The 23,823-nt window shown below is 42.8% G+C and overlaps 2 protein-coding genes and 1 long non-coding RNA gene across 7 annotated transcripts in view; 2 read left to right on the top strand and 1 right to left on the bottom strand.

The window, feature by feature from the left end:
- The window catches only part of LOC135905749 (uncharacterized), a 268,697-nt gene that overhangs the window by 3,455 nt on the left and 241,419 nt on the right, over positions 1–23,823 (top strand). The window lies entirely within an intron of this gene.
- On the top strand, positions 655–12,915 carry LOC135905753 (serine-rich adhesin for platelets-like). 5 transcript variants are annotated; one of them, XM_065436784.2, is made up of 6 exons: positions 659–1,153; positions 2,494–2,869; positions 4,065–4,238; positions 5,828–6,001; positions 7,592–7,716; positions 12,327–12,915. In XM_065436784.2, the coding sequence occupies exons 1-6, from the start codon at positions 936–938 to the stop codon at positions 12,346–12,348; spliced, it is 1,089 nt and encodes a 362-aa protein (XP_065292856.1). In that variant the 5' UTR covers positions 659–935; the 3' UTR covers positions 12,349–12,915. The 5 variants fall into 5 exon arrangements, 3 of the variants coding, with proteins under 3 accessions (XP_065292858.1, XP_065292856.1, XP_065292855.1); XM_065436783.2 differs by having other exon boundaries at positions 660–1,153; positions 7,592–7,765; XR_010565470.1 differs by lacking the exon at positions 659–1,153 and adding an exon at positions 1,530–1,550 and having other exon boundaries at positions 7,592–7,765.
- LOC135905754 (uncharacterized) lies at positions 12,761–22,324 on the bottom strand. Its single transcript, XR_010565471.1, has 2 exons — positions 21,953–22,324; positions 12,761–16,691 (listed from the first exon to the last, which is right to left on the bottom strand). It is a non-coding gene; the product is annotated as an uncharacterized lncRNA (long non-coding RNA).

Raw genomic sequence — 23,823 nt, 5'->3', positions numbered from 1 at the left:
TGCAGCACGTTTTATAGCACTGGGATCGCTTTATTTTTTGTAAGCTTTCTACTGAGCTAGGCAACCAACGACAATAAAAACAAGGTATGCTCACCTTTCCTTGAAACAGAATCGATCAACCTATTGCACATATCGGGCGGAGGACTACTCGTGAATACTTTTACTATATACTTTTACCAGGTCATCTGCCTTTCATTACGGCACAGCAGTAAATTCTCATGTCATCTACGACACTAGGCTATCTGTAAACAACTAAAGAAACTAGATTATCCTATGAATCTTTTTAAGACAATTTTTCCAGTCTCTTATGGAGGCTAGGAAAGGGAAATTTATGCCGTCGATCTAGCATTGCAGCTGCCACCTATGCTCGTTCCTTACATTTCTTGCACTGCTCCTCCTCTTGTAGTTTCACTATTCAAACGCAAAGCACTCGCAAATATGTTTTCTTTTGTATATTTGTGAATTTATACATTTACCGCCAATACAAGAGCTTTGTGCCTGCCGAAATGGCAAGACAAACGCTGAACAGATCGCAGAAGCAGACGACAGCGAACAGGTTATAACTAGCGCCACTCCGCTCGTACGTTCTTTCCCTAGCGGCGAAAGGGGCGAACTAGACCAGGCGTGCTGGAGGAGGGAGATCTGTGCAGGTCTGGAGTTCAGTAGGTCGTGGTCGGGACCATCGCTACTAGATACTTCAGGACCACGTCAGGACAATGCCTCAGAAGCAGGAGCGTTTTTTGCAACATTCGTTTTTCCGCGTTTGTTAGAGCGGGCTTTTCAATATGTTACGCAAAGAGTAGCGAGTGCAATCAATGTTCGTACTTCAAAACAAGTGCAAGAGTTGGGTGCGGGTGGCTGCCGACACTTATTTCAAGCAGCTTGCTGAACTCTCGTGCCCATCAACGCAGTAAAGCTGCTCAGTTTTGATAGACATGGCATTACAACGTTTACATTCAACTACCAGCGTTGCAGGCAGCAGCTCAAGCTCATCACGGTCGCGTCGACGCACCATCAAATGGCGAACTCTTAAAAAGTTGGCGATGTCAAGATCGTCATCGGAGTCGTCTCTCAGTTCGACTATGTTGAAAGAAAGTGACGATGAAGATTTGCGTAAAGAGTCGCAGGCGGTTCAGCAACGTTCTCTAACAAGGTCAGTATTCATGCAAGGTTCTGACTGATGTTCTATCGTCGCGACGAAAAAAGCACCCCGCAACGAAAATAAGCGCCCCGCGACTTCTGCAACACTAGTCATAACCTTCCCAGAATTGGTGCTCATAGTTTCATATATGAAACTCGAACTTTGTTGCTATAATTACTAGATTAGTTCCTGCATTGTTCAGAGACAACGTACTTGTCTAGAACGCGCTCGTGACGGCCAAGGCAGCAGCCAAAGCATTGCGACCAGCAGGCCGAGAGAAGACGTCATCTCTTAAATGTAGCCGCGCATGCACATTATACCGGTTTCGTACGTACCATGTGCTAATGTCGCCAGCGCAGCCCGGAGCACGCGCCTCGCGCGTTCCAGACGATCGAGTGTCTTGAACTCCGTACTAGCGCCATTTCATGTCTGTTAACCTAAAATTGCGTATGGGTCTTCTGACTTGGGGCCTTCGATAAACGATAGTTTAAAACAGTAATTCAGTTTCTATTGTGCTCTTTATGCTGAAGCTTAGATAACGAGGCCAGCTGTATGCAACAGAGTCGCCAAAAGAAATGGAGCAAATATTACTCCTCAGACTTGGCTGTTCTGTGCACTGCCTTGGCTTGTATTACTGACATTATTTTAACTAAAATGCAATAGGGGATACTGAAGATGATAGGAATCCTACAAAGGCTGGGAAATAAGCTCAGTGCTACCATGATTATAAGTGTTGCCCTTATTTGTCTAAAAACTAAGCATGCAATGAGTGCAATTGCGGTAAAATTATTCCAGAACATTCCTTTCTGGTATCCCCTATAACTTACTGTAAATGTGGCTTCTCTCTTGTCAGTTGTAATTAATAATAGGGCTGCATGGGAGGAATGCAAGCTTGTTCATGTGGGAGGTGCTACCTTCAGCGGAAGCTTTTTGCTGTGGCCTTATATGATAGTATGAACTGCTTAGGCACCATGGTGTCATAACTGTCTGTTGCTAGTTGTTATAAGTTACTGAGCTGCGACAGCCTAATTTGGTCAACACAGTACACTGTATTGGTGGCGTGACTTACATTTGGTTTGTTTCATGAATACATCTAATTTGTGTGCATTTTGAGTGTGCATATGTTAATACAGTAAACAGCCTCGCATCGTGGGTTAGCCTGCAACAGAAAGCAATTCAGCCTAATTTTTTTTATTATTGCATTAGATTCCTCTAATATTTGCAACAACAAAGTTACATGAAGTGTGGCAAGTGTAGGCAAAAAGCACAAAGCCCATAATTTTTAAGCTTTATGTGTGTATAGCAGTTGTTTGCATTATTACGGGAGAAATCACAAACCTTTGGTCATGCAGGAGCCCCCGGAGTCCATTGAGTGGCAACACAAAATCCAGGTTGCCACATGAAAACACGAAAAGGAAGCAAGCAATCAGTGGAACTGGCTCGCCTCCAAGAATCTCACCAAGAAAAGTGTCCAGGCCTGAGCTTGAGAAAGTGCCAAGCTCCAGGGCACCTTCACATTCGACTTCAGTAGCCACTCTAGTAGTTGCATCACCTCGCAGGTCATTCTGGAATACTTCTTATCGCCAAGAGGCTGCTTCTGATTCCTTGGCGCGAAATGTTCAACATGGTAGAAAAAGTGCACCTGAAGAAAAGTCTGCTGATGGGTCCAGCATAGTGAAGCAAGGACAAGCTAATACAAGTTCGCAGCCTTCTACCAGAAGTCAACAGGTAAGACATAATTTGGGTAGGAAGCACCACTGACTTTGAAAAAAAAAAAATCATAACTTTCAACTATTGAATGCTAATGTGAATCTGGCCATTGGGAGAAGTTTCGCAACAGCTAAAAAATTATTTTGCGTTTCCTTTGCTCCGGTTTCACTGCAGATGCCTTGGGTGTAAAAGCTATGGGCATATAAGGCCATGGTCAAGAGTTTTAACTTAAGAGGAAGCTTTAGCTCGAGTGCTTCTATCTAAATATATGTAAAAAGAGAATTTCTTTCTCTCGGCAACCACTGCACCAAATTTGTCGAGGTTTGTTGCACTTAAAAGAAAAACTTAATATCTAGTGTCTGTTGGTTTCAAATTTCTGATTTAGGTCGTAAATGTTTTCTTAAAAATTTGCAAAAATCTAAAATTTTCGGTAATTGACTCTATGAAGTTTACAACTCTGTAGCTCAGCAAGGAAAAACGATATCACAATTCTGTGAATTGCATCTGACAGTACATATAAAGCGGACAAAATTGATATGTTATGCATGAATTTCAAAAAATTTAGTAATATGGAAATACAACTTTTGCAGAACCCTTGTACAACAACGTAAAAAATTCATGTAAGATACAGAATGACATGTAGAATTTCTCCGCTTTGAATTATCTAATGGATGCAATTTACGGAATCGTGATATCTGTTCTTGATTCAGCGCTATTAATTTGTAAACATTGTGCTTCTATTTTCTCCAAACTAGAATTTTTGAAAATCTTTTTAATAAAATTCAGGCCCTAAATAGTAATTCTGCTTCCAGCAGTCACTAGAATTCAGCTTTCTCTTTCAAGTGCAACAAATTTCATTAAAATCGGTCGAGGGGTTATCTCAGAAAAATGTTTTTGCGTTTTACATGTATTTGAATAAGCGGCGTCGGAGTCTGGCCCGAGCTAAAGCTACCTCTTAAAGATGACTGCAACAGTGGCTGCCACTTTGAAGCAACGTGGGCTGTGATTTGTTACACGACACGCTGCGAATCATAGTGTGCATGCATTTCACTCTGGTGGTATGAGATAAGAACCCTACTGTCTGGTTTCAGCATCCTCTTAGCTGTGGTTTTACTCGTCTATATCTATGTTTATTGCAAATCTGCAAATCTTTAAAGGAACATTGTTAGCGGCGCCTTGTCACATGCAGTTGAAGACCTAAGAGGATTTGCAGGGTCTTGCATCTGGTTCCTCTCATCATCGAAATGCCACTTCAGGACGTGAAAGAACACTGGCCTCAACTTCAAGTGGCAGGATGACATTAAAAGAAAAGTCCGCTGTCGAATTCAGTGCAATAAGGCAAGGACATAAATCTTCCACTTTGCGGTCACCAAGTAAATGCAAGCAGGTGAGTGTAGATATTTCTTTTAAAGAGAAGAAAAAAAAAGTGCATTTATTACAAACTAATAAGCTCCAACTGCTGCAGAGGTTGGGAGAGCATCAAAATTAAAATAAAATGTTTTCACCTTCTGTCTTATGAACGAACAGCATTGCTTAGAATTGTCCTTAACTCAAATGACAGTTTTTTTCCTCATGACTAGAAGTTTACAATAATACTTTAATGTCTGCCTCCTTGTTGTGAAGGAGATAAAGTGAAGGCGGGACCTGAAGCAGTTGCTGACCTGAGGCTCTGTTCATTACATACCAAGCCATGAATCGTGTTGGAGCACTGTGCTGTACTGGGGCGTCATAGCCTTGGTTGCTTTTAAAGACAAGCAAATGTCAGCACTTAGTCTCTCCTTGCTCTTTTTTGTGTTTGCCTCTTTTAAAGGTCAGCTGCAACGAAATTGAATTAGCTTTGGCTAATTTGTTATAAATGAGTAATATGTACCACGGAACCAATGTTGAAAAAGCGGCAAAACTGTTAATTGTAGAATTTTTTTTGTTAGCAGCCTTTAAACAACACCTAAGCAGATGATGCAAGTCCCAGCACGTTACATCAGAGTTTTAACTTAAGAGGAAGCTTTAGCTCGAGTGCTTCTATCTAAATATATGTAAAAAGAGAATTTCTTTCTCTCGGCAACCACTGCACCAAATTTGTCGAGGTTTGTTGCACTTAAAAGAAAAACTTAATATCTAGTGTCTGTTGGTTTCAAATTTCTGATTTAGGTCGTAAATGTTTTCTTAAAAATTTGCAAAAATCTAAAATTTTCAGTAATTGACTCTATGAAGTTTACAACTCTGTAGCTCAGCAAGGAAAAACGATATCACAATTCTGTGAATTGCATCTGACAGTACATATAAAGCGGACAAAATTGATATGTTATGCATGAATTTCAAAAAATTTAGTAATATGGAAATACAACTTTTGCAGAACCCTTGTACAACAACGTAAAAAATTCATGTAAGATACAGAATGACATGTTGAATTTGTCCGCTTTGAATTATCTAATGGATGCAATTTACGGAATCGTGATATCTGTTCTTGATTCAGCGCTATTAATTTGTAAACATTGTGCTTCTATTTTCTCCAAACTAGAATTTTTGAAAATCTTTTTAATAAAATTCAGGCCCTAAATAGTAATTCTGCTTCCAGCAGTCACTAGAATTCAGCTTTCTCTTTCAAGTGCAACAAATTTTATTAAAATCGGTCGAGGGGTTATCTCAGAAAAATGTTTTTGCGTTTTACATGTATTTGAATAAGCGGCGTCGGAGTCTGGCCCGAGCTAAAGCTACCTCTTAAAGATGACTGCAACAGTGGCTGCCACTTTGAAGCAACGTGGGCTGTGATTTGTTACACGACACGCTGCGAATCATAGTGTGCATGCATTTCACTCTGGTGGTATGAGATAAGAACCCTACTGTCTGGTTTCAGCATCCTCTTAGCTGTGGTTTTACTCGTCTATATCTATGTTTATTGCAAATCTGCAAATCTTTAAAAGAACATTGTTAGCGGCGCCTTGTCACATGCAGTTGAAGACCTAAGAGGATTTGCAGGGTCTTGCATCTGGTTCCTCTCATCATCGAAATGCCACTTCAGGACGTGAAAGAACACTGGCCTCAACTACAAGTGGCAGGATGACATTAAAAGAAAAGTCCGCTGTCGAATTCAGCGCAATAAGGCAAGGACATAAATCTTCCACTTTGCGGTCACCAAGTAAACGCAAGCAGGTGAGTGTAGATATTTCTTTTAAAGAGAAGAAAAAAAAAGTGCATTTATTACAAACTAATAAGCTCCAACTGCTGCAGAGGTTCGGAGAGCATCAAAATTAAAATAAAATGTTTTCACTTTCTGTCTTATGAACGAACAGCATTGCTTAGAATTGTCCTTAACTCAAATGACAGTTTTTTTCCTCATGACTAGAAGTTTACAATAATGCTTTAATGTCTGCCTCCTTGTTGTGAAGGGGATAAAGTGAAGGCGGGACCTGAAGCAGTTGCTGACCTGAGGCTCTGTTCATTACATACCAAGCCATGAATCGTGTTGGAGCACTGTGCTGTGCTGGGGCGTCATAGCCTTGGTTGCTTTTAAAGACAAGCAAATGTCAACACTTAGTCTCTCCTTGCTCTTCCTTGTGTTTGCCTCTTTTAAAGGTCAGCTGCAACGAAATTGAATTAGCTTTGGCTAATTTGTTATAAATGAGTAATATGTACCACGGAACCAATGTTGGAAAAGCGGCAAAACTGTTAATTGTAGAATTTTTTTTTGTTAGCAGCCTTTAAACAACACCTAAGCAGATGATGCAAGTCCCAGCACGTTACATCAGAGTTTTAACTTAAGAGGAAGCTTTAGCTCGAGTGCTTCTATCTAAATATATGTAAAAAGAGAATTTCTTTCTCTCGGCAACCACTGCACCAAATTTGTCGAGGTTTGTTGCACTTAAAAGAAAAACTTAATATCTAGTGTCTGTTGGTTTCAAATTTCTGATTTAGGTTGTAAATGTTTTCTTAAAAATTTGCAAAAATCTAAAATTTTCAGTAATTGACTCTATGAAGTTTACAACTCTGTAGCTCAGCAAGGAAAAACGATATCACAATTCTGTGAATTGCATCTGACAGTACATATAAAGCGGACAAAATTGATATGTTATGCATGAATTTCAAAAAATTTAGTAATATGGAAATACAACTTTTGCAGAACCCTTGTACAACAACGTAAAAAATTCGTGTAAGATACAGAATGACATGTAGAATTTGTCCGCTTTGAATTATCTAATGGATGCAATTTACGGAATCGTGATATCTGTTCTTGATTCAGCGCTATTAATTTGTAAACATTGTGCTTCTATTTTCTCCAAACTAGAATTTTTGAAAATCTTTTTAATAAAATTCAGGCCCTAAATAGTAATTCTGCTTCCAGCAGTCACTAGAATTCAGCTTTCTCTTTCAAGTGCAACAAATTTCATTAAAATCGGTCGAGGGGTTATCTCAGAAAAATGTTTTTGCGTTTTACATGTATTTGAATAAGCGGCGTCGGAGTCTGGCCCGAGCTAAAGCTACCTCTTAAAGATGACTGCAACAGTGGCTGCCACTTTGAAGCAACGTGGGCTGTGATTTGTTACACGACATGCTGCGAATCATAGTGTGCATGCATTTCACTCTGGTGGTATGAGATAAGAACCCTACTGTCTGGTTTCAGCATCCTCTTAGCTGTGGTTTTACTCGTCTATATCTATGTTTATTGCAAATGTGCAAATCTTTAAAAGAACATTGTTAGCGGCGCCTTGTCACATGCAGTTGAAGACCTAAGAGGATTTGCAGGGTCTTGCATCTGGTTCCTCTCATCATCGAAATGCCACTTCAGGACGTGAAAGAACACTGGCCTCAACTTCAAGTGGCAGGATGACATTAAAAGAAAAGTCCGCTGTCGAATTCAGCGCAATAAGGCAAGGACATAAATCTTCCACTTTGCGGTCACCAAGTAAACGCAAGCGGGTGAGTGTAGATATTTCTTTTAAAGAGAAGAGAAAAAAAGTGCATTTATTACAAACTAATAAGCTCCAACTGCTGCAGAGGTTAGGAGAGCATCAAAATTAAAATAAAATGTTTTCACCTTCTGTCTTATGAACGAACAGCATTGCTTAGAATTGTCCTTAACTCAAATGACAGTTTTTTTCCTCATGACTAGAAGTTTACAATAATGCTTTAATGTCTGCCTCCTTGTTGTGAAGGAGATAAAGTGAAGGCGGGACCTGAAGCAGTTGCTGACCTGAGGCTCTGTTCATTACATACCAAGCCATGAATCGTGTTGGAGCACTGTGCTGTGCTGGGGCGTCATAGCCTTGGTTGCTTTTAAAGACAAGCAAATGTCAACACTTAGTCTCTCCTTGCTCTTCCTTGTGTTTGCCTCTTTTAAAGGTCAGCTGCAACGAAATTGAATTAGCTTTGGCTAATTTGTTATAAATGAGTAATATGTACCACGGAACCATTGTTGGAAAAGCGGCAAAACTGTTAATTGTAGAATTTTTTTTTGTTAGCAGCCTTTAAACAACACCTAAGCAGATGATGCAAGTCCCAGCACGTTACATCAGAGGTTTTTCAGCACGCCGCCGGCGCTCAGGCTGGCTTGTGTATCGGTGGTGAGAGGGCTAGTCGTGGCACACTGCCATGGCTGTAGTACCTACACTACACAGCTGTGTGGCCTCCGAGATTGCACAGTTACACTGTTGCAATTGCTGAGGCCATGCTAAGGATCCGCACGTTAGTTTATGCATCACTTCTGGTGAGCAGTAATGACCGTGTTTGTTTTTCTCTCTCCTTTATTTTCCAGTGTTAGAAATGGCTATTTTTGCAAGCTCGTTGTGACGCCTCCCCTCGTATTTCAAACAACAAACTTTGCACAAAGTCTCCTCTATATCTACATTATGTTAAGCTAGGTTTTCGGATCCTCTGGGGAATATAAAGTGGTAATGTTCGGGTTCGAAGTGGCTCAGGCATGTCAGTGTCACCTGAAGTACCTGAGGCCACTATAGACATATGCAAACACCCATGAGGAAAGGTACACAAAAATCTCGGGTTTGCTGAAAAATTGCTGTGGTTGAACACGGTTAAACCAAGTTTGTTGAGCTGTAGCACGGTTTTACTTGTTTTGGGAATGGACACAGACGCTGTTCGGCATGACAGCAGCAGCGAGCGAATTGACCTTTATGCTGTTCTCGCGCCAACGCAAGCCAAGTGTTGAAAGCATAACGCATACAAAGCTACCAGCACTCGGCATACTTTGTACACATCGCAGATCACTTTGAAGGTGAGGCCCACGTAACCGAGCACTTTGTCCACATTGCAGATTGCTCTCAAAATATGGCCACCCATGCGACGTTTGCAGCAGTTTCCGGTAGTGGCAGGCTAAGTCCCAGTTTTACCTTGGCTGAGCTTGAAGGTCAGATTTACAGAACCAGGTGTTTTCTGGGTTTGTACCTGGAGTAGTAGAGTTGTTACTCTAAAGCCTTATTTCTTTTTAACTGAGACGCACAGCCTGAAACTGACAAGCACACTGTGGTGTTCACAAGTTCAGGTTTGAACAACAGTCCTCAGTTATAATTTGCATGTGTAGGCTGTGGTGAGTGTTCATTTTTTTGGAACTCTTAGGTTTATATACTTTTGCTCACAGGTGCACAACTCATCCCAGACAAAAGGCCCATCTGGAGTCACCTGTTTACATCTGCTCAGTTGTGCTTTTACGTCTGGTACAATCTTGAAAATGCCATTGTTATCCTCTGTTAATCAGGCCTTGCTGCTTAGTAGACATGGAGGAATGAGTATTTTAATGGCAGGAAATATACAGTTAAACCTCCGTATAAAGAACTTCAATATAATGAAATTCTCAGTATAACGAAGTACTTAACTTTTCGTAACCTCTTGTCCATAAAACATCATGTATTTAGACCTGCTGTGCTTGATTATAGTAGCTATATTGGGATGCTAAACACGAGGTCGCGGGATCGAATCCTGGCCACTGCGCCCGCATTTCGATGGGGGTGAGATGAGAAAACACCTGCGTACTTAGATTTAGGTGCACGTTAAAGAACCCCAGGTGGTCCAAATTTCCAGAGTCCCCACTACGGCGTGCCTCATAATCAGGTTGTGGTTTTGGCTTGTAAAACTCCAAACTTATTTAATGCCATGTATTTAGAACCTCAATATAACGAAGTGTGTTTGTATGCGAGTTCAATATAACGAAATTTCACTGCCACCGCAAAGGAATGCCAAGACAATAAATAGAAACTTCTGCAGATGCATATTGTCAAATGATTAAATTGCAAGCGGCTGCTTGCAAACGCGCCTCTAAAATCGCAAGCCACTCAACAAGAGCGCGAACGGAAGTGGATCCGCACCATGTTTCGTAATAAGTCCAAGTGCGATAAGAGTCAAAGTGTGCGCGGGTGAGACAAGACAAGAAAGATGGTGGCTTCACGAGTGCTGCCTTCCTGCGCGAGCAAAGGGATGGAGGGGGAGGGAATTGAGCTCGCGATAACGCGATAAAGTGCACGCGAGTGGGCAGGGCGGAGTATGTGGTAAGTTGGCGCGTGTCTCGATTTCTTGCGCACATCTTGGCCTTGCGGGACTATAAGTGCGGCTGCACGCATACGCAGCCGTGCGCCCTGCATTAGAGGTAACCTGCTGCGTGTGCAAATACTGGGTGTGCCGCGACAGCACGGCACCGTGTTAGCTGTCTTGACGCGCGTTTAGTATTGGAGGTTGCGTAATCTAGAATTTCAGTGACCTGCTGGAGCGAGAGGCAGACGATAGCGTCGTCCCAGTGTGGGCGATGCTATCAGTGGTGGAAGTGGAGTGCACGCGAAAGTGTGGCTCGCTTCGCTTAATTCTACCGCCGATGTGAACATATTGTCGATGTACGTGACATGAAACCGTATCATTCGTCGCCCACTCCCAAATTTATCAAAATGAATGGTTTTCTGAAATTTGCTTTTTTGGATTGCCCGATAATTCGGAATATTGTGTGGCCCCTTTTTGTGTAATAAAAATCGTTCGATGACTGCACTAATTTCCAATAAAGGTAGAATTTCAATAACAACGAAATTTAAATATAACGAAGGAAATTGATTTCACAGACTTCTTAATATCGAGGTTTAACTGTATCTCTGCCAGTGCATGTTGGCAGCCTATTTCACTGAACTTGCAGCACTAGTTCAGGAAGCACAACGCTTTCAACATTCTTTATTAATGTGCACTCTTATAGGAGTAACGACATGAAAATCTTGTGTCACACTTTTTTCTTGTCGCATTATTTGTGACACCAATAATGAGTTACAGCGCCTATTAATGTGACCTGTTCAAAACGCCCAACTACAGTGTAGCAGTTTTGGATGTGAAATAGGAGGCTACTCACATTACAAAAAGTGACCGAGGTGCTCGCGTGGTATTATAAACAGCTGAGGAGCGCTCCAGTCAGCATGGTGCAGGGATTGAAGGCCGTGCAATGACTATGTTGCGAAAAGCTGCAAAATTGGCCCTTCGAATTGTACACTTCTCTTGGAAACAAAGAGGAACCTGCTCTCTATCTTGCCCTTTTGAGTGCTGAATGAATTAAGCTTTCAGCAGCATGGTCATTGTGTGTGTATATGCATCAGTGGTATATAGCAGCTCGAGACCAGCACATCAAACAAAAATGGCTCAAAGATGGCTCATAGTTGAAATAAGCACATGAAATTTCATGTATTTACAAGTTTTCAGCACCATACCTTGAACAATAACGATTTAAAAACATTTACAGTCTAGGACTTGCCTAACTCTTCTCTTAATTTGACTGTGCCACTCGTGTCGTGCTCCTATATTTGAATTTTGATGTTATGCGAGAACCAAACTCCATGAGTTAAAGTACAGGCATTGTGCAAGCTCTTTGTAGCCAGCAACATAGTGGCATGATTGTTAATTACTCGTTTTGGAATGGATGTAATTACCGCTTTGCGAACAAAACAGCCCATCTAGATGGCAAGAGGAGATTCTGCAAGTTGCAGCCATTGCAGCACTGTCGAGTCTTGTGTGCACCAAGTCCAACTTCATATACTTCTGCCACTCTGCTCCTTTGTTTCAACATTGCCACCCCTCTAATAAGGCAAAAAGACAGTTATAATAGTTTGTTTAAAATCATAGATGGCAGAACAGCCTAGGCACATTTTGTGTGTTGGTTGCCAGTGGGTCATGCAGCACACAGAATGCAAACGCTTTCATTGAGTGCATCATGGGTCACTGGTTGGCCACAGCATTTCAGCTTAGCCAGATATTCTTCCATTTGTAACTTCATACATTAAAATTTATACCTCTGCGTTCCAGTGCCGTAAAGTTATTTCAGCCGCAAGCAGATGAGTGCATGTAATTTGGCTTCTGGATAGGAGGAATACAAGCAGTGAAGTTTGAGCATGAAACTTCATGCAGCTTTTTTAGGCGCTGAGCTGCAATTTTTACAAGGGCCTGTGAAAATGACATTTAAGCATTTACGTGCTTCATTGTAATCAAGGTGCTTTGTTTCCTGCAGGTTGCACCAAAAAAAGCTGTGAGAAAGCCAAGATACAAAATCTTGGGAGAGATTGAGCGTCATCAGTCATCTACAGTGACACTCATCTTCGCCTTCTATTTGGTCGTGTTGTGCGCAAGATTCTTTTTAGTATAACTGGTGATGATTTTAAGATGCAGAAGCTGGCCCTGAAGGCACTCCATGAGGCCAGTGAAGCAGTCATAGTGGCACTTTTGGAAGGTTCTAATAAGCTCGCTCGTCATGCTCACCGTTTCACAATTATGAACAGGGATTTAGATAATTTGCTTACCTTGATAAAGAGCTATGGCGACCTGCATGGCTGCCTCTCCTAAAGGCGTTCAGTCTTTTCATGTTGGTTTTAATGTGAAATAGTCATGCACTAAAATGAACAACTTGCCAGATCTGTGTGGTCTGCGTGGAAACAATGAAAATAGTCAGAAATATTAATGGCTTTTATTCTGCTTAGTTCACAATCACTTTTGACTTATCCAGTTACATTGGAATGCAATTTTCTTTATACTCATGCTTGTGTTTTATTGTATATAATTTGAGGTGTCAGATAGTAGAAATAAAGTGGTTTAAAAGCTTCCTGGTGACCTCAACTAATATTGACTGAATATCGGCAGTATGTTTTTTGCTAGCTATTCAAAGCAAAGACACCTGACTACTTATGATCGCCGTCAGTGATTGATGAATGGGGTTTGGTGGCCCACACCAACACAATACATACTATGAGGGGCGATCTGTTAATGTGCACACAATTAATGCTTGGTACATGAGTGTTTTAGCACTGCACTCCCATCAGAGTGCGACTGTTGTTGCTGCAAATCAAACCCGTGACCTCGTGCCCAATAGCAGAACTTAGGTTCTGAGCCGCCATGGCGGACATTCATTCATTAGGCGCTTAAAGGTAAGTACAGTGAATGACTGTGAGGCATCCCAGGTATGTCTTTGTGCTATCCAAAACTATTTCATTTGTGAAAAACTTGACTAAGATAGCAGTACTGCTCTGCTGTTAGCCGCTCTCAATTACTGTAAACATGCCCTTCACCATAGAAAAGTACTTGCCCCAATATCTAGGGTACCTTTACATAGACTGTTTGTAGTTGTGAAGTTTCAAAAGACATTCATGAGCACCAGAAATGCCGCGAGAAGCCGTAGTCTGCTAGCATGGCACCCATGTTGGGAATCCTCACTATACAGGGTGTTCCACGTAACTTGAGCCAAGCAATAAAAACATGCAAATGCCATGTAGCTGGACAGAACCAACTTAATGTTGTTTGCTCTTGCATGGAGATACTCAGGTTATTTCATTCTGCCTAATTAGATAATTTTCATCAATCAGCAGTGATCATAGGTTAGTGAGGTCTAAAATTTTCCTTGATATGATGAGAGAAAGCAAATTTAGGCAAGAAGAAACAGGCCAACCTAGATGCAGTAAGGGTAAAAGCGGACCAGTCAAGGCTGGTGCTTGCAAACAAATATGCAGCTTTATAATAAAGATGAATATGACGTAGAGGTAATCAATGAAACGCAGACTAGGCTCATTTCAGAAACAGCAATTGAAGTGGGAGGTAAGGGAACTAGTAGGTAATATCTCCCAACAAAGGACCTAATAAAGTAATAAAGGAACTACAAAACATGAAAGCAGAACACCTATATAAACTTAGAGAAGGAAAACTGTACTTTCCATGGTGCAATGAAAATAAGAATAGCGGTGGCATTGTGAACTGAAGTATGCGACTGAGAAATGGTGCAGGCAAAATCAAACCTAATATCATCATCATTACGTAGTGAGCAATTTGCCCGCTTCAGTAGGGCTGGTGGGGTTCGTTGCGCTGCTCGCTCCCTGGTTTTGGGCGTTTTTTTACCGCTTTCGGAGCCGTGTTCATGTGTACGATACTCTAAAATGACTACCGATACCATTAAATCGCTAGGTGACTGGGAGGCCTCAAGTGGCAAAAGAACACGTCAGACAAGAAAGCTTACATTGTTTGTTCTCAATCGTGAAAAGCAGTACATGCCCACAATTTTTGTACAGGTCAGGTGGAGCTAATGCTGTCAATCACTGAGTTTACAACATACAGAAACATAGATAGTAATCTATTTAATGGAATTAAAAACTGAAATCGAGCGAAGTTTTCTCATGGTGTTTGGCGTGCCGCTAACGCAAGTACAACGATATTGTGCTCGGCTACACTTGTACTCGTGTTGCGTACAGTGCTGTTTGACGTGATTCAGACATTTCAGCTAGATTAAAAAAAGAAACATAAGTGCTCGGCAAAGATGTACTGTCAGTAAGGTAAGCTCGAGCTTCAATGTCGCATTGTTTTCATAAACATTGGCGATAGGCACGAAGTGCAGATGGGTATAAATGTTATGCTCAATTTTAGATCGCATATTGTGTGTTCTTGATATTTCTACTGCACATTTAGTGTTCAGGTGCAGCAGTAAAGGCTTTCACACAAGTGGAGTACTCATAGGAGGGCGAGGAACGTTATGGGGATGACAGTGCTTACAAAGACCTCTGCAAATATTGTGTATAAACAAGGACACTAAATAAACATATAAGCATGCGCAACTAATTCCACAGATCCTTGTAAAATGCAATTTACAGTTTCTTGTTGAAAAAACATCTCGGTTTGCTTGTTCAAACAATGCAAAAACGTTACAAGTAGATGAAAGCTTCAGGTGAGTAACAGAGGTGAGCAAGGGAAGCTTCAGCCTGTATCCAACGTTTCAACAATCACACACATTTGTGAGGGCTGTAACAAAGATAAGTTCCCATGCTGAGGCTTCCCTTGCTCGTCCACTGCTGATTGGCTGAATGTTAAGCCAAACTTCGAGTATATTCCAAAACCTTTTTGTGAACACACTGAACTCAGGTATGTCATCTCCTGTTTGAAGAGAAAGATAAATTGATTTTATTGGTTTGTCATGTTTGAGAAGTGTGGAGTAGGCCAGTTATGTGAAGTTGCTTGTTCTAGCCATCTCTTGTGGTGCCAGGCTAGCCTAGTTACTGATTTCATGGAAACTACATGAGCCTTTTGTAGTAAACAAATGAAAAATGCAATATCCACATCTAATTCTAATCCTATCATTTACCATCTTAACAATGTTCCCTTAGATTTCGCCATGTCCTATAAATATATTGGTGTACACATTACAAATAAATTAAATTGGATCAATATGGAGTATGTCATTAACAATGCTATTCACGTGCTTGGGTACTTACAGTGCAACTTTTCCAAAGCGCTGTCTACATTAAATCTACCCCTTCACAAAACGCTAATACGCCCAAACTTGAATATGCATCTGCAATATGGCATCTCAGTTGCATTAGTCTTATTACTTCACTTGAACTAGTACAAAATAACTCTGCTCATTTCATTCTTTCTAATTATAACAGTACTGTGAGTATAACCTTAATGAAACTAACCAGCACTTATTCCCCTAGGTAGTCGTCGCAGTTGCCATGTTTCACTATTTCATAAAATTTTCCATCATACCACACTTCATGACGACTTAATACCGCACCACGTCCTGAAGTACATTTCAAACTGCATCGATCATCGCAGTAACACAGGGATTGATTCTTGCTACACGAAGTCTTTCTTTCAATCTTTCATCCCCCATACATCTGAGGAATGGAACCACCTTCCCTCAAGTATCGTAGCCATCACCGATAGCAAACTTCTTTTACAAAACATTAGCTGACACTGTGTAATCAGGAGAATTATTGTATTACCAGAACTCGCTGCTCTTGTTCGTTTGCGTTACTCTACTGCTTTGTACCGGTTCCCCTCTTTAATGGCATATGGCCCTGAGCGTACTTTAAATAAAAAATAGAATAATAAAGTGAAGAGTGACTGCCAGAGTTTCAGTGAACATGAAGCATTATCTCCTCAAAATTGCACTGAGGAGTTTTGAAGGCTTTAAAATTCTTTGCAGTTTCATGTAACAAATGAACGCTATGAGGAAGCATGTGATACTTGGTGGTAATGCCCGTCAATCTGATTTGCAAATAGCAGATGACAGGGTTTGTGCATTACCAAGTAGGAGCTTGCTACATGACGAGAAAAGAAACAAGTTGGTACTCAACTTGTTACTTCTCCGATTGTTGTAAAACGCCCTTAAAATCAAGTAAGCTTGTATGTTAAATTTTAGCATTCCCGCTCGGTATGACACGAAACTGTAGACTGCTGCTTTCCTGATAGTGCTGACAGCCCTCTATCTGGTAAATTCGCAAACATTTCATGGTGAGGCATGTAGTTCAAGAAGACATGTCATTATGGTGACCGCTGAGCTTCTTCTGGCTTGACGTGTGCCGCTTGCAAACCAATAATCTCGCTTTTGTCCTTCTTCCTGAAAAGAGAAATCATGAGGCCATGACAAACATGCAAGCAAAGAATGGTGAAAGAAAGGTTTGTTCAGTTAATGAATAAATCACAGTTCTAGTTGATGTGTTCATAAACATAGCTTGCGAGGATTCTACACATTCACTGTTGACTTGTACGTCCAGAGACAAGAGTCCAAAGTGGTGATCAAATATTAGCAGCATCTTGGAGGCTGGAGGCAAAAGAAGAAAGCCTCATTTACTATGGTGGAAGCGTGGGTGAGTTTGTGATTCATGTATGACTAAGAACAGTGAACAATCCATGACGGAAAAGCACGCAGACACACACACAACACTGTTTTGAGCTTAGAACGACAGAAAGCTGAGCTAGTTGGTAAGGATTCATTATGCAAACTAGAAGTGAGGCGTGCAGTCAGGACACAAGAGTAGAGAAGTGTTGTCCACTTCTCTACTCTTGTGTCCTGTCTGCACGCCTCACTTCTAGTTTGCATAATGAACTGTTTTGAGTGTGAATTTTTTTCAATGCTGTCCTTGTGCGGGCTGTACTTAGTGAAGCCTCGATTAAATTTTTTTGCCAGCTACTAGGTAATTAACACAGTAATTTTAATATGTATCAAATGATATTAATCAAACTGTATCACCGGAAGTACACTTGCACTAATGTGCTGTGAATTTTTTCGCAGTGTATCATTGATGCAGACACAGCCAAAACTATTTATTTTTTATACTGTACTCCGTGTTAGGAATTTTAGCTACGTGGCAAAATAACGAGAGCCTTGTTTGAATTGCCTTTGAAGAGCAATAACTTTATTATGATTTTACACTTTGAAAAAAAAAGAATGACTACAGGAATCTGTTTTATCCGCGGCTCGCACCCGAAGAAATTGAAAGTTGAAAATGCGAAGCAGTGTTTTTTTACTCGCCGGTGCACACACCCAGAGGCTGCAAGGTTAATCCGCTTTCTTGGGTAGTTTCCAGACAGACTGCTTGGTTCCAGCGACGAGTTTTCACGATAGCTAGAAATTTTTTACTAAGCAAGCCGTCATTACGCGGCCAGACGCGGCAGATCACTGACTACGGAAGCCGTGTATGTAGCCATGGGGCGCTTGCATTACCCAGAGAGCGCTGCGAAAAAGGTGCTAAAAAGCGCCCTCTGTGCTAAAATGGGTCGTACCAAGCTCGGTCGTCTGCTTCGGAAAGCACGTTTACAATATGGACCCGCCACTTTCGGTTGTGTTCTTTCACGGCCTGCAGCGAATATCGGGCGCCGAAGATTTTTTTCAGGGGTGGTACGCTGCGTAAAGGCAAGAAATTATGTAGTGCCGAATACGTGTACTCCGTTCAAGAATTAGGCGGCGAAGTTTTAGCACCGTGCAGGCACGTACCCAGGGGGGGGGGGGGGCGCCCCCCCCCTCCCCACCCACGCCACCACTCGTCACACATTCCTAAAGCGCCGCCAGATTAATGTTGAGACTTGGCAGCTGTTCATCGGTCAGCCTTATGCTGCCTTTTTCACTCCTTTTAGATGGCGGTAGTTATCGGCATCTCTTGTAATGTGAAGGACAGTTTTCTCATAGATTCCGCACCCGCGCGATTAACTCGAGATGCGTTCAGTTGTCACCATCTATTCAACCATCACGCGCATAGCTGTTGCTTTTGTTAGTTCAACCTTCTTTGTTTAGGCTGATCCTGGGACCAGGAGAGGGATGCGGCTGTGACTCAGCTGGTGTGTACTCTCATGCAACGAGTAATTACGGCCGCACAAAACGCCAATTGCGTTTAACTTTTCCCTTTGCTTCATTATTTCTTTGAATTACGGCTCGCCGCGACGCTGGCAGATGCCTGGAAGCATATACACGTGATATGGGTTAGATAAGATGGGAAGTAAAATGATGTGAAAGAGCGCCCATCATGAAACCCTGCAATAACCCTTGAACCCATTCCTCCGTGCTTGAACCCATAAGCAAGATGACTGTCGCCCGTTACCTCGTCTGTTTTTTCTTAATTGTATAGCACTTTTTGTGCAAAATTGGAAACTGGAAACAAAAATCGCAAGTAGTTGTGAAATTAAGCTATCTACTAAGGAAGAGAGCCAACGCAACAACCGAACTGCAAGCAAAAGTGAATAATAAAAATGTTAACCGTTGTTTATGAGAATATTTATGGATCAACATCTTTTTATTTATAAAGTAAGTAGAGAAAACGCCGCCGGAAGTGGAGAATAATTACTTGCTTTGAATGACGCTTCTACAGTTATCGGTCGAACCGCCTCACGTAGCCACTTCTCTGCTGTGCTTATGTGGGTGTTTTTCTAACCTTTCTCGGTGAGCGCAGTACGTCTAGAATCGCAGAGTCCTGCGCTCCACGTGGTTGTCTGGGACTGGCGAACGCACAGCGTTACGCAATTCGTGGAACTGTCAAAACTGATCCACAAGGCGAAAATAACTGATATTCGAAACTAACACCTGAGAAAGTCTGAAGAAGCCGTAAAAAAATGAACGCAGCCTGAAATCAGTAAAAAAGAAATCTGGCATAGGACAAACCATCATGTATGCACTAAAAGATAAGAGGGATAATATCATAAGCAATCTCGAAGATACAGTAAAAGCAGCGGAAAAATTCTAAGCTGACCTGTATACAGTACCCAGAGGAGTCGCGATACCTCACTTAGAAACAGTAGTGAAGAGGATACAGAAACTCTCCTATAACTAGCGATGAGGTCACAAGGGCCCTGCAAGACATGAAACGATGAAGAGCGGGATGAGAAGGTGGAATATTAGTCCATTATCTCAAAGATGGAGGAGACATAATGCTTGGAAAACTGGCGGCTCTTTATACAAAGTGTATATCGACTACAAGGGTCCCAGAAAACTGGAAGAATGCAGCCATTATACTAATCCACAAAAAAGGAGACGTTAAAGAATTGAAAAATTATAGGACCATTACTTTGCTCCCAGCATTATAATACATTTACCCAAATATGATGATTTGGGATGTTTATGGCGCAGCAGCCGTGCAGACTATAATGCGCCAAACACATGTTTATTTACCAAAATTATCTCCAATAGAATAAGGGCAACACTGGATTTTGTCAACCAAGGGAACAGGCTGGCTTCAGGAAGAGATACCTCACAATGGATCACAGCCATGTCATCAATCAGGTTATCGCGAAATCTGCAGAGTACAATAAGCCTCTCTATGTGGTTTATATAGATTACGAAAATGCGTTTGATTCAGTAGAGATACCAGCAGTCTAGAGGCACTACGTAATCAAGGACTACAGAACGCTTACGTAAAAAGCTTGAAAAATATTGCTACATGCGTGTGGTATTTGTTTGTTTGAACGAGGTGCGAGGGCGCCATCACTCCAGAAAAGAGGAGGAAGAACGAACTGGGCTCGCGCTGTGAATCTAACCGGTCAGTGCTGCAACCGCGTTGTTGTAAATATAATCTGTAAATAGTTTCTCGTCTTACTGGCTCGTCCTTCGCGTAAGAATATATACAGAGGTTCTACAGCTGCCTTAATTCTACACAAGAAAAGCAGGGAGTTACCTATAGGGAAATGGGCCAGACAGGGAGACACAATTTCTCCAAAGCTATTCACTGCGTGCTTAGAAGAATTCAAGCTATTAATTAAGGCTTAGGAGTAAAGATCGACGGCAAATATCTCAGCAACCTTCGGTTTGCTGATGACATTGTTCTATATTCAACAACAATGCAGACGAGTTACAACAAATGATTGGAGACCTTAACAGAGAGAGTGTAAGAGTGAGGTTGAATATTAATATGCAGAAGATGACGATAATGATAAATAGCCGGGCAAAGGAACAAGATATCAGGATCGCCAGTCGGCCACTAGATACTGTGAAGGAGTACGCTTACCTAGGTCAATTAATCACAGGGAACCCTGATCATGAGGAGGAAATTCACAGAATAAAAATAGGTTGGATCGCACACGGCAGACATTGCCAGCTCCTGACTGGAAGCTTATCATTATTATTGAAAAGTAGGGTGTGCAATCAGTGAATTTTGCCAGGGCTGACATATGGGGATAGAGACTTGAGAATAAGTTAAGGACCGCGCAAAGAGCGATCGAACGAAGATTGCTAGGCATAACGTTAAGAGAGAGAAAGAGAGCGGTTTGTATCAGAGAGCGAACGGGTATGGACGATATTCTAATTGACATCAAGAGGAAAAAATGTAGCTGGGCAGGTCATGTCATGCCGGTTAGAAAACCGTAGGACCATTAGGGTTACAGAATGGGTACCAAGAGAAGGAAAACGCAATCGAGGACGACAAAACACTAAGTGGAGCGATGAAATTAGGAAATTCGCGGGCGCTAGATGGAATCGGTTGGCGCAGGACAGAGGTAAATGGAGATCGCAGGGAGAGGCCTTCGTCCTGCAGTGGACATAAAACAGGATGATGATGATGATGATGGAGGTGGTGGGCCCCCCCCCCCCCCCCCCCCGAAAAAAAAATCCTGGGTACGTGCAGAATGTTCTTTATTCTATGGTACGTGCCTGGCACCGTGTCAATCGCAAGTGAAGCGAGTCGCGTACGAAGTGGAACTTCAGGTAAGGTTTGCACGCTAGCTGCTAGATTCAGGCGCACAAACGCAAGGAAACGCTTGCTATAAATGAATCCACAGCAGCGATAAGCAGGCATCATGTGTACGGAACTGCTCGAGCACACGACGGTACGCGCCGCGACGGCATGCAGCGGTCTTTCGACATGCTGCGAAACAGCGGGCCTCCTGCAATCTTTGTTGACTGCATGCCGCTAAACAAGTAGTTATGCCTGCGCTGTAGTAGCGGCCATCTGTCCCTTTAGTAACTGGCAATAACTGATGCAACGCATGTGAGCTCCCACGTACGTGCGAATCGCGCTGCAGCGCGAGCTCGTGCGCTGCTCGCTTGATATAGGTTTTAATGACAGCGCTCGAACATCGATGTGCTGCAATCAGTACTGCCTTGCTGCGCTGCCTCAACGTGTTAGCTTGAGATGAAGGATGAGCGCATTTAACTATCTTAACCTGTGCTGCTCGTAGTGGAGTAGTGAATTGTCATCGAATGAGCCCGACCATTTGTGCTCATTTGCACACACCTGGTCACTTCACCACTTCGAATCGTGAATTACCAGCCATGCCTGCTGCTATGTCGGTCTGCCGTCGGGACTGTAGGCGCGAAACACTGGACTTTAGAACGCAGATAATCAAGCAAGCTTCAAGACAGGCGAAGCAGTCAGCATGGCGCGGAGTTTCGCTTACTCAGCGCGACGAACTGCAGCTATGCAGCGCGCCCGACGCTCCACTTCGTGAGGCCTTGAAGGAAAACGGTAGAATCTGATGTTGGGATTCAGGCTTCTTGTTCATGGCAGCCCATGACGCAGAAGTAATGACGGTGACGCCTTTTCGAGGCTGGGCTAGGTCTCTCCGGATCGGTGTCACCGATTCCTTCTGCTCCTGGCATTACGTCCCACGCCACACGGAGAGTCCGTTTTAGTTAAACTATAGGCTGCGGCGAGCTCGCAGCGTGGTCTGTGAGAAGTGACGAGCCTTTTCTCACTCGCAACAGGGCAGAAAAAAGTGCGAATAGACGCAAAACCCGGCCTAGAAACGTGCTTCGCCATAGCCAGGGTTCAATACGACCCAAGCTGGTACGACGCAGATGTCGTTTCCCGCGCCGCCACCAGGCGCCGCTACTATACCTCAAACTCCAGGGATGTCACTACTCCACTACGAGCAGCACAGGTTAAGAGAGCTAAATGCGCTCATCCTTGATCTCAAGCCAGCACGTTGAGGCAACGCAGCAAGGCAGTATTGATTGCAGCACATCGATGTTCGAGCGCTGTCATTAAAACCTTCATCAAGCGAGCGGCGTACGAGCTCGCGCTGCAGCGCGATTCGCACGTACGTGCGAGCTCATATGCATTGCATCAGTTATTACCAGTTACTAAAAAGGACAGATGGCCGCTACTACAACGCAGGCATAACTACTTGTTTAGCGGCATGCAGTCAACAAAGATTGTAGGAGGCCCGCCGTTTCGCGGCATGTCGAAAGACCGCTGCCGTCGCGGCGCGTATACGATCGTGCGCTCGAGCAGTTCGTACATCGCGGCGCGTACCATCGTGTGCTCGAGCAGTTCCGTACACATGATGTCTGCTTATCGCCGCTGTGGATTCATTTATAGCAAGCATTTCCTCGCGTTTGTGCGCCTGAATCTAGCAGCTAGCGTGCAAACCTTACCTGAAGTTCCACTTCGTACGCGACTCGCTTCACTTGCGATTGACACGGTGCTAAAACTTCGCCGCCCAATTCTTGAACGGCGTACACGTATTCGGCACTGCATAATTTCTTGCCTTTACGCAGCGTGCCACCCCTGAAAAAATCTTCGGCGCCCGATATTCGCTGCAGGCCGTGAAACAACACAACCGAAAGTGGCGGGTCCATAGTGTAAACGTGCTTTCCGAAGCAGACGACCGAGCTTGGTAAGACCCATTTTAGCGCAGAGGGCGCTTTTTAGCACCTTTTTCGCAGCGCCCCCTGGGCAATGCAAGAGCCCCATGCCGGAACGCTTCGTGATCGATTTTTCGCCCTCTGTGGCGATTGCTGAAACTTGAGAGGGTGCGGGGCCTTTTAAAGTGTCCAGCTCAAGTGACGGGATAAAATTCGCGGAACTGTCAAAGGTGATCGACATGGAGAAAGTCAGGTATATTCGAAATAACGCGAGAAAGACTGAGTAAGCAGTAAGAAATGGACACAACATGAAATAAATGCGAACAAAACTGCATAGGACAAGCCAAGATGTATGCATTGGAAGATAAGCAGGGTAATATCATCAGCAATTTCAAAGATATAGTAAAAGCAGCAGAATTCTGTACTGACCTGTACAGTACCCAGAGCAGCCATGATACCTCCATTCGAAGTAGTAATGAACAGGATACAGAGGCTCCTTCTATAACTGTAGCGATGAAGTTAGAAGGGCCTTGCAATACATATGAACATGGGAAAAGCGGCAGAAGATGGAATAGCAGTCAAGGAGGAGATATCATGCTTGAAAAGCTTGCGGCCCTCCATACGCAATGTCTCACGACTTAAGTGTTTCAGAGAACTGGAAGGATTCCAACATTATACTAAT

The sequence above is a fragment of the Dermacentor albipictus genome, chromosome 1 (genome assembly GCF_038994185.2).
Source record: "Dermacentor albipictus isolate Rhodes 1998 colony chromosome 1, USDA_Dalb.pri_finalv2, whole genome shotgun sequence".
Taxonomy (NCBI): Eukaryota; Metazoa; Arthropoda; class Arachnida; order Ixodida; family Ixodidae; genus Dermacentor; species Dermacentor albipictus.
The sequence above is the reverse complement of the archived record's forward strand: the minus strand, read 5'-3'. Positions and strand labels throughout refer to the sequence as shown.

Coding starts and splice junctions, on each gene's coding strand:
- LOC135905753 (XM_065436783.2), top strand. CDS start 936: ATGGCATTACAACGTTTACATTCAACTACCAGCGTTGCAGGCAGCAGC. Junction 2,870..4,064: donor CTTCTACCAGAAGTCAACAG/GTAAGACATAAT, acceptor GAGGATTTGCAG/GGTCTTGCATCTGGTTCCTC. Junction 6,002..7,591: donor CACCAAGTAAACGCAAGCAG/GTGAGTGTAGAT, acceptor GAGGATTTGCAG/GGTCTTGCATCTGGTTCCTC.